Source organism: Haplochromis burtoni, unplaced genomic scaffold, assembly GCF_018398535.1.
Source record: "Haplochromis burtoni strain Fernald_Lab_line unplaced genomic scaffold, NCSU_Asbu1 Contig_82, whole genome shotgun sequence".
NCBI classification, from domain to species: Eukaryota; Metazoa; Chordata; class Actinopteri; order Cichliformes; family Cichlidae; genus Haplochromis; species Haplochromis burtoni.
The window spans coordinates 92,963-104,343 of NW_024582443.1; the positions used below are offsets into that span (position 1 = coordinate 92,963).

The 11,381-nt window shown below is 39.5% G+C and overlaps 1 protein-coding gene across 1 annotated transcript in view; it reads right to left on the reverse strand.

Moving 5' to 3' along the window:
* Window positions 1–8,296, reverse strand: part of LOC102288975 (probable E3 ubiquitin-protein ligase ARI8) — a gene marked incomplete in the record, with an annotated part of 62,934 nt that extends 54,638 nt beyond the window's left edge. The window contains 3 exon segments of the mRNA XM_042222231.1: window positions 7,448–7,544; window positions 7,710–7,804; window positions 8,178–8,296. Coding sequence (XP_042078165.1) covers window positions 7,448–7,544; window positions 7,710–7,804; window positions 8,178–8,275 — 290 coding nt within the window.
* Window positions 8,297–11,381: the final 3,085 nt, after the last annotated feature.

Consider the following 11,381-nt stretch of genomic DNA (forward strand, 5'->3'; position numbering starts at 1 on the left):
GTTTGCTGTGTATCGCAGTTGCTGATTCAACAGCACATCAGTGTTAATCAGTATGTGTACATATTAAAAATGTATGGAGCATGGGTGGAGGATTGAAATGACCAAAAGATGTAGATCATAGTCCTGTTCTGCTTACTAAACTGTTCTTTGAAAACAATAAGTGTGGAAGAGCAGCTGTTCAGCAGTGATCAAACATTTCTTTATCTAAATCATCTCAGATGATTATTGTCACAGATTAGTAGGCAGAGGACTCACTCGCAGGACTCTGAAGTTTAGAGAGAAGGTGAGGGTTTATTTGCAATGTGACACCAAGTGAGAATATATACATATATACAGTGGAACAGATAACACGGGGCTCCAGGGAGTAGGGCGGGGTCCGAAGGGAAGGTCCAAGACGGGGGTACACACACGCTCTTCTTCCACTTGATCCGTAACTCAAAAATGTCCACACTAAGAAGCTCACGCTCACTCACACACATCCACAGAAATCCAGACGGCAGGGAAGACGGGCAGGGAGTCTAGAAGGCCTGTACACAGAGGAAAAAACAAAGTCAGGAGGAAACTCTAGGGGATCAAAGGAACACTTTCATAGGCAACGCTACACTGACACTTGGTAATGTGACGATCCAGCGAGGAAGCAGCCTCTCTTGCCATCTTAAGTAGTCTGCCAGGATCAGTGTGAATGAGCCACAGGTGTGTGTTCAGGGTGGGTTCAGAGGCGGGGAACCAAGGTCCAGTTCCGCCCTGGTGGGAGAGGTTAAGACAAAAAATACACACACCACGACCTCTCCAGATCTTGAGAACCATGACAATTATATACTGAAATGTTGTGTACACACTGATGAGTCATGCGTCTGCAGCATTTGCGTTACATATTGAGAAACTCCCATTTATGAAACTTTCACTTAACTAAAGCAAGAGTTACATTACATAAATGCTACAAGCGACAACAACGCAGACAGAAATCAGAGCTGAACATTTCTGTCCCATTTTATTTGTTCCTTGAAAGCAGAGGTGGTTTCTATCGAGATAAGTTAAGTGCACCACTCCCTCTGTTGGCTTCAGTTAGTGTCGCTCACCCAACAGTCTTTCTCGCTCTCTTTCTCACCTATATGACAATAATCATTCCAGTAAAATGGTATTTATTTAAGTGCGCTTTGGATCTCTTTATTTAAGTGAATTAATATGTTTTCTGCATTTATTCACATGTGTGTTTATCACAAACGTGTGCTTAAAATAATTGTGGGTGGTAGCATTAAAACCATTAACTTCTATAATTAAGGCCCAAATTATTCATTTATTATCTGGTTTATCCCAAAATCAGGATACTGCCACCATGCCTGATTCCTTCTGTTTCTTATTTATTTAGGTATATTTTTATTTATGCAGTTTTTTTTTAAATGTATTTATTTTAACAAAGACAACCTTCAGTGGCCTACCTGGTCCAACAACCTGCGACACCAGTTGGTGAGAGAGGTCGGGGTCACAGCGTGACCACAGGACATCTGAGCTCTGAGAGATTTGAAGCCTTCACACAAAACTGAGAACAATCACACACACACAGGAATAAACGCTAATGTCCGTTTTATTTTTACATTGCACAATGTCAATACAAAGGCTTAAAATGATTTGATTTTATTATTTCTAAAATATAATTTAACGTCACTGACACCAGTTTGAAAAGTGCCCAAGTGTTACTTACAATCCAAATCATCCTCTCTATCGACAAACTTAAGTGTTGGGTCATTCGGATCATAACACTTCTCCTGTTTCGTTGTCATATTTGAGGCCATCAGTCTGCGAAATGATAAACAAACCAGAATGTGCACTTTAGTGGTGTGTGTGTGTGTGTCGTGTGTGTGTGTGTGTGTGTGTGTGTGTGTGTGTGTGTGTGTGTGTGTGGGTGTGGTGTGTGTGTGGTGTGGGTGCGTGTAGTCATAAAGCTGTCTAAACATAATCTTCAGTGGTGGTTGGGGAACATGATATAATTATTTGTGACACGTTTATATATTTAGTGAGGTTCGTCTCTCTCCCGTGTTGTGTGTGTAGGATATCTTCTGGCTGAAGTCCAGCTGATTGTCGTGGGGAAGCCGCTGGACCATTAATCTGCATTTCTGTCTGAATATAGGATCAAACCCTCCTCTGACAACTGACAGATAAAAATAACTAACTTGTTACAGAAGAATATAAAGAAAGAAAGATAAAAATGAATGAAAGCGTGGTGCACTTTGAAACTCACTGAATAATTCATTCCCTACATTTAAAAAAAACACTTTGAGTATATTAATTATTGTAAAATTGGGATAATCAAAGTTTATCTGCCTCCGATCTCTGGACCTGTTCCCCTTCAGCCACCAGGTGGAGCTTTGTGTACTCTGCACATGAATTGGGAGGTGCTTCCAGTTACACACAAATGCTTTTAAACACCATGCAGCCTTCATGGTGCAGTGTGGATACATTCCGGTGGGAGTCTTTGACCCGAACACAACAGGAAGGTTAAAAACATTTGTGTCTAACTGGACACACCCCTCTAATTCACAGACCTCATGTACAGAGTAAACAAGGTGCCACCTGGTGGATGAAGGTGAACAGGTCCAGAGATCCGATGCAGATAAACAGATAAACTGACTATTCTAATTTTACAATAATTAATGTATTTAAAGTGTTATTTTAAAATGTAGCCAATGAATTATTCAATGTGTTTCAAATTGCACCACGCATTTACATTCATTTTTATCTTTTTTTAATATTCTTCTGTAATAAGTTGGTTATTTTTATCTGTCACTTATTGTGCTATTTATTTTATTAATGCATTTAGTCTAACCTGTATTTTAGCTTTACAACCTGTAATTAAATGTATAAAATTTAGAACAATTTAGAAGATGCTAATGCCAAAGATGCTGATGCTAAAGATGCAACAGACAATGACAGGATAATATAAAATAACTAAATATTGAGGCAAAGAATGCGTTTATCACAGAATGTATGATTAACTTGTTTTCAAATTTATGACTGAATAACATTTTTCAGGTTTATTGTCGTTATGATTCAGACATAATACAGCTGTAAAGATCACATTTGGTAGCAAATTTCTCATCAATATAGGCCAACATTGATTATATCTGATAACTGTTCCAACACAATAGAGAATTATAACAAGTGACTAAAAACACAGGTCATGTAAAAAAAAAAAACATCATGGTATATTATTTACAGAAAAGGCATTAAAAGTGAAACTTGGGAGCTTTGTGTCTTTTTAATTATTTCTTTTTCCATACAGGTATCGATGTCTGTCTGGGGGCTACACCACTGGAGCATGCTGCATAAGGGCCACTTGTTTTCATACATTTAGTGAAGATCTTCAGGCACACAAAACAGAACTTCACCTTACATCGAGGACAAACAAGAGATTTACAATGCCTCTTGTTGTGCTCCACCAGTAACCCACAGGTGGGACAGGCACGCACAGAGGGACATGCGTGGACTCCCTTCACTGAATCAAAGCTGATATCTGGGCAGGTTTTTAGTGTTTTTAGTGAGTGGTTACAGCAGCCATCATTTTCACAGCGGTCTTTCCGAGGCCGTGCACCCTTCCACTCCCTCAAACACTGCCAGCAGAATTCAAACGGCCGTCCTGCTACTGCTGTGCACACTTTACAGAGGACATTCAAGTCTGATCCATTCTCTCTCATCACAGTGGATCTGCATACAGGACACTACATGGAGACAAGAGAGTTACAATATTTAATAAGAACTAAATCTTACAAGAAATACATTTCTATTTTCATGACATTATACTATTCTAATGAGATACTTACCGATTTGGTAATAAGCGTCTGCAAGGCAGCATTGACAGCCAATTTGTTTCGAAAATGCTCAGTTTCTTGAGGGGTCAGAAGAGCCATTTTCCAAACCTCTGAAAAAGTCCACTCAGCACTACAACCAGACCCGCCACACACAAATCTGCTTTCACCCTTTATTGAGATAATGAGAGATGGGAGAATTATCAGACTTGTTCCAAACAAGTTGATGGAATATTTTTTCCTCTTTTTTCCAGTTAAGCTTAAACTATTAAAATATTAAACTCTATATTGTGGAGAAAGGTTGCTCAACACCTAATGAAACAAATCATAATCAAAATATTTCCTCATCCGTCAGAAATGCATTGCTAAATATGCGATTGTTTGTTGAAACACTGTAGTGATTTTTGTTGCTTAATTCTGTCTTAAAGTCATCTGTGCAAAGGCTCTTCACACAGAAAACATTCAAAGGTCACAGCTATAAAAGCTCAGGTGTAATTAAAGCTGTACTGGAGTCTCAAAAAAGCCAAATAAGGCAGTAAGAGCAGTAAGCCAGAATCTACAGTCCCAGTGTTTCCATACAGGCTTGTACATTCACTGGTTACTCATCTAACTTTAAATACTGTTTTATAAGTCCAAAACTCCTGAGGTGCAAAAGAAGGACATGACTTCTCAAAATACTTTAACTTAGCTGTGGACAATGTGGATATAAAGTTGTTTAGCAGAGCATTATTTAAAAAGTCAGTTAATCACCAGAGCAGCTACGGTAAAACCTGATCCCAGAGGTGGACAATTAATTTTCCCAAGGAGCCACATAAGAAACTGGGACTGTTGTGAAAGGCCACACCAATAAGATTAAAAAGAAAAGCCTTTGGTTTGTAATATCCTAATGTTTGTTACACCACTGGAAGGACCTTTTTATAGCAGATGACCTCTTCACACATGAGTGAGTGGTTGTGTGAAAAAAAGTGTAAAGTGTGCGTGTTAGTCCCCATAGGGAAATAGTTCCTCTGCATTTAACCCATTCACCCAGTGAAGCAGTGGGCAGCCACCATGCAGCGCCCGGGGAGCAGTGTGTAGGGACGGTACCTTGCTCAGGGGTACCTCAGGGTAGCCGTTCAGTGGAGTCGAACCCCCGACCTTCCGATCATGGGGCCACCACTCTACCTACTGAGCTATCCCTGCCCAAGCTATCCCTTGGATCTATAAACAACTTTTGTTTATTTTATTCAGAAGCTGAAGGCTTAAAGTGGAGGTCAGTGGGTGGCTTTGCTGGTGGGATATACTTCCATGTTCCGTGGTTATTTATCAGAATCAGAAATACTTTATTAATCCCGAAGGAAATTATAGGTTACAGCAGGCAGCACGCTAATGGCGCATGCGCACTTACAAAGGAACCCTCTGACCAAACTTTACACAAACATCACATTGGGAAGACATGTCAGAGAGGTAGGCTGATAGGAAAAAACAAGAAAATACATAACATGAGGTAGAGGAGGAGAAAAAAACTCCACTCAGACTGAGCTCCTAATGGGAGAACAGTTTGAGAACAGAAAAAACACCCCAGCACAAAAAGCACATGACTGTCAATACACCATACACAGCGTTCCAAATTATTATGCAAATTGTGTTTAAGTGTCATAAAGATTCAATAAGTAGTTTTTCAATTAAACCAACGGATGGATAGTGTCTCAGGACTCTTTGTATCACTGAAAACAATCTCGGACACCTGTGATCATTAGTTTGCCAGGTGAGCTCAATTAAAGGAAAAACCACAAAAGAAGGATGTTCCACATTATTAAGCAGACCACCATTTTCAAGCAATATGGGAAGGAAAAAATATCTTTCTGTTGCTGAAAAGCGTGAAATAGTTGAATGCCTTGGACACGTAATGAAAACTTTAGATATTTCACCAAAACTTAAGCGTGATCAGCATAATGTTAAGAGATTTGTGGCTGAGTCAGAGCACACATGGGTTCGTGCAGATGAAGGCACAATGATGAAGGTTTCTGCCAGACAAATACATCAGATTAAGAGAGCAGCTGCTAAAAGGCCATTACAAAGCAGCAAACACATATTTGAAGTTGCTGGTGTCTCTGGAGCGCCGCGAACATCAAGGTGTAGGATCCTCCAGAGACTTGCAGTTGTGCAAACCTTCTATTCGGCCACCCCTAACCAATGCTCACAGCAGGAATGGCTGGAGTGGGCCCAGAACTACATGAAGACTAATTTTCAAGCAGTCTTGGTCACTGATGAGTGCAGTGCAACCCTGGATGGTCCAGATGGATGCAGTGGTGGATGCAGTGGTGGATGGTTGGTGGACGGCCACCATGTCCCAACAAGGCTGTGACATCAGCAAGGACGTGGTGGAGTCAAGTTTTGAGCCGGAATCACAGGGAAAGAGCTGGTCGGCCCTTTAGGGTCCCTGAAGGTGTGAAAATGACCTCTGCAAAGTATGTGGAGTTTCTGACTGACCACTTTCTTCCATGGTAGAAAGAGAAGAACTGTGCCTTCTGCAACACAACCATCTTCATGCAAGACAATGCACCATCTCATGCTGCAAGGAATACCTCTGCATCATTGGCTGCTATCGGCATAAAAGGAGAGAAAGTCATGGTGTGGTCCCCATTCTTCCCTGACTTCAATCCTATTGAGAACCTTTGGAGCATGATCAAGCAAAAAACTATGAGGGTGGGAGGCAGTTCACATCCAAACAGCAGCTCTGGGAGGCTATTCGGACATTCTGCAAAGACATTCAAGTAGAAACTTTCCAAAAACTCACAAGTTCCATGAGTGCAAGAACTGTGAACTGCTATCAAATAAGGGTTCATATGTTAATATGTAACTTGACCTGTTAAGATGTTTTTGATTGAAATACCTTTTGATTTCAGTGCAAATTCAACAAATGACCATTTTCAATTCTCTACAACCTATAAAATCTTTTGAAACTCTGTGTGCGTAATAATTTGGAACAGTGCATTTTAAGTTTTTCATTTTTGAAAAACATACTGTTTTCATTGGGAGTTTTGTTCAGTAACATTTGAATTATACTCTATTGGTCGATGACTTGAAAAATATGCCGACTGTCATTTGAATCAACTATTTTGGAAAAACAGAGAAAAATATCATTTGCATAATAATTTGGAACGAGGTGTAGACAAGGCAAGCAACAGGGATGGGTAAGGGTAAGCAAGAGCCGGTGTAGACAGCCCTGGTTTGAGCTAAACTTTAATTTGAGTGTTAATTAGAGGTGAGGTGCATCTGTGGATTGGTGATTCTCTGGTTTTCTTCTGGCAGTCCATTCGCTCACTGGTGAGCTACAGCCCTGAAGTGATTAATGGTATATGTGCAATTGGTTTGTTTTAAATAGCTGTCAAACTATTTTATGGCCTTAGCCGTGTCTCTGTCTAAAGTATAGCAGACCTGAGCGCCTCCTTGATAATTACCATATGTTTGAACCAGATATATAGCTGTCATTCCCTGGGTTCCGTTGCTGGATTTTCCTTGTAATTGTAAAGCTTTTCACTCCCAATCACCACACCACCATCCTAGTAATCATCGTTTGTTTCTCTCTTTTTCCCCATCACTCGTTTTTGTTGCTACATACTGTTTATTTTAACAAAGACAACCTTTAGTGGCCTACCTGGTCCAACAACCTGCGACACCAGTTGGTGAGAGAGGTCGGGGTCACAGCGTGACCACAGGACATCTGAGCTCTGAGAGATTTGAAGCCTTCATACAAAACTGAGAACAATCACACAGAAGCAAAAATCAGTGTTACACAGAAATATATGCTGATGTCTGTTCTTACATTGGTTTATGCATTTGATTGTTTTCTTTTTTTTACTGTTGCTCCATTAAATTCTATCTGTTTGACATCACTTTGAAAAGTGCCCGCGTGATACTTACAGTCCAAATCATCCTCCTTATCGACAAACTTAAGCGTTGGGTCATGAGGGTCGTAACACTTCTCCTGTGTTGTCGGCACTCTTGGGAGCGTCACACTGCGAAACAACAACAAACAGATCTGAATGAACACTTCCGGTTTCACGTTAAAGAGCAAAATCCGGCTTGGAGTCAGAACAGCGTGCGCGCTGCAGTGTTACGGGATCTTCGATCAACAGTTCCCGTTTCTTCTTCACATTCAAAGTTTTTAATCAGCGGCTTCAAAGTTTTTAATCAGCGGCTTCATGTTTCAGTATCACTGTGATGTCAGACTGTGGCACTGAATGATCGGGCACAGCGCGCGCTCTCCGGTGCGCAGTTTCCAAACATAACAAAATGTCCGATCATAAGAGTCTTTACCTGTGAAAACAGACGAGTAAATGTAGCACACACACACACACACACCAGTGAGTGAACCACGCTGAATGTTACCTGTGCAGCAGACCCGCCATCCTCGCTCTAGATGCAACCAAAAAACGTCTGACGCGGTTATGAGCATAACAACTAATGACTCCGAGTGACGTGAACATGGAGCTTGACCTTGACTTTTTCTACACTAGGGACGACTCCAGGATCAAACCTTTTGGGGGTATGTCATGCATACAGTGCATTGCACTAAATACTAAAGAAATATGATGCTTACAAAAATATTTAATCTTTTTTCACTTTTGCAAATCTCAGTTTAACCTAAACCTTCAAAAGCAATCTAATTAGTTGGTATGTTTGATGTCTGTATACAGCTCTCTCTCTCTCCTTCTCTTCCCCTCTAATTTACTTCACTTTATACAAATATTCTATTGAATACGGGCTGCTGCTGACTTCTATCTTCTCCTCTGGAGCTCTGCTGTACTGCAATCAAACAATGAAGCACACTTTGACCAGAATAGAAAACTGATAAAGTACATAAGATAAAGTGTTTGATGCCCTTTAAGTATTAATACTAGTGTTAGTATCCACTGAGTGTGACAGTGTAAACAGTTTGTTGTGTTTAAATAAATCATGTGATCTCTGTGTGGAAATGATAGTGAAACTAAATTAGAACTCAGGAACTTCCCTAAAATTCTTGAAGTGTGTTTTCATGTTTGTCTGACAGAGCCGTCAGCTGAACAACTATTTAGAGACAGCCCATCTCAGTGATTAATACACTCACCTTATCTGACTTTAACAGAACCCAAAGGAGCTCCTCAGCCTCACACACGATCCAGACAAACACAATGTGCAAGTACAGCGTGTCTGTTCGCTCACCTGCAGGTGAGCTGGGGATTATCAAATTAAACCACTCCAAAAAGCAGCAGAAGACCGTGAAAGACTTGAAGATGAAAGCAGCGCAACTGTTTCCCAAGAAAGGTAAGCCCAACAACTCAAAACAGATCTGTGTTTAATCTGTGTCTCGTGTGATCATGTAGAAATCTGATAAAAAGTAAGACAAGCAAATGAGGCAGACTCTGTTATAAGCCTACATTCAAATGTCCTCGTTTATTTTATTCATCTTTTAAATGACCTTAATGTGCTTAATTTTTATTATTAAAAAATCTTTTGATTTAGTTTGGTTTACATTATGTTCAGTATCAGTTTCAGTTTGTTTTATTGTCGTGCGAGGTATTTGTGTGGTGCAAGAATCAAGAAGCACAGAAATAAAACAGAACAACTTCAAACACACATTCAAGTGGACATCTCAGGTTGTGTTAATAGATGAGCACAGTCCCATGCACACATTTGTACGTGTTTACTGTTGTTGTATGTCAGTTAGTAGCACAAACTGTGAGAGCACACTCAGGTTTGGTTTTGTTTCCAGTTATTATTTTATTACAGTTGAATTAAATATTCTTCACACTTAGTTTAGTTTAAGTTGAGCAGTGGCCACAGTCATGTGCTCTCTGAGTGACTTTTAAAAATAACAATCATCAGTGGTGTTCAGGGACATGATATAATTATTTGTGACATGTTTAAATATTTAGTGAGGTTCTCTCTCCTGTCTTGTGTGTGTAGGATATCTTGTGGCTGAATTCCGGCTGATTGTCTCAGGAAAGCCGCTGGACGATGACTCTGCATCTCTGTCGGAGTATGGGATCAAACCCTCGTCTGTGGTGCAGGTGGTGGCGAAGGTCCACGGAGGCTGACGGATATCATCATCGATGCACAGCAGGACTGAAATATGATACACCAAAGGACTAAATGCATCATCTTTGCCAGCTGGGACTGAACTGTGTCATCTTTGGGTCTTCCTTTACATTTTAAGACTTTTATCAAACCTATTTAGAGTTCAGTACTAAGTATCAAAGATTGTAAATAATGATTAATTAGTGTGTAAATAAGTATTCCCAAGAAAGTTGTATTGAAGTCATTTGTTTATTTTTCCAGCTTTTTTTTTTAAATCTTTTAGAGTAGCTGATTTATCTATGATGCAGGATAATGTTTGCAATGAAAAAACTCAGGAACAGCCACAAATACAAAATGATATTCTCTTGATACCATTCCATCCAACGTTGTTAAACTGGAGAAAGGCATGTGATTTTCCAGTTTAGTCAAATGATCCAAATCTATTGGGACTTTGTCCATGTATTATAAAATGAACATTACAATTAGTAAAGATATGTTTTTAGACATATATAGTAACTAACACAGAGCATATGTGAGATTTCTGGTAAACAGTGCATGTTTAGGCTTTCTGATTTTAATGATTGTTGCCTATATCATGTATCACATTGCATCTCAGCTGCTTTTAAAAAGGGAGAGGGAAGGTGGGGGAGTAAAATCGTATTAAAAACATCAATAGTTTCAGTTATTCGGTGGGAAAATGAAAAAGTTATATGGGAAGCTATACTCAAATTTTTGTTTTGTTTGTTTCTTTTTACAACATTCACTAATCTACATGTTCATAGTGAATATGTGGATTAGTGCATGTTGTTAGTGTGGACTGAAAAGAAGCACTTGATGCAGCAGTGATTGTAGATCAGGAGGACTTAGTCCATCACAGTGAGGATGAAAACATGGTGTGGTGTGTTTCTGATCAGAAAGTGATAAGGAATAACATTAAATGTGTACGACATAGACATTTTGTATATTAGTCAGCAACTGTATAAGTGCCTTACAAATTAAATCTGAGTAGTCCACATACACAACAAATTCCACAATGTCTCTAACTAGCAGCACCTTTAATTGCTTTAATTTACACACCTGATATACAGAGTAAACTATTAGAAAGTAAATGTGAAGAAGGCCCACCTGGTGGCTGAAGGTGGCTAAAGATGAAAATACAAGCTACCTTTCACAAGAGATTTTGATGATGAGAGAACATCTGACAGCAGCAGCTCAGTCTCTACTATGACACTCAGCTACATTTTGCTTTTGGACTGTTGGACGCTGGCTTGGATGGTGAGCTCTAAAAATTAAGGCAGGACACTGCAATTAATATTGTCTGCAGGATTCAGAAACTGGACGACAATGTGCAGAATATCAATTGAAAGGTTGTCAGTGTTTATAAGTAGCCTATAGGCTATGTCAACATACCGCTCTTACAGCTGATGGTCTTTGTGGTTTCAGGTAACAACAGTAGGTAATAAACTTACTTTTACAGTTTCTATTATGTAATATTAAAGCCAGAAATATATAAGTAAATATATAAGTTGCTAAATA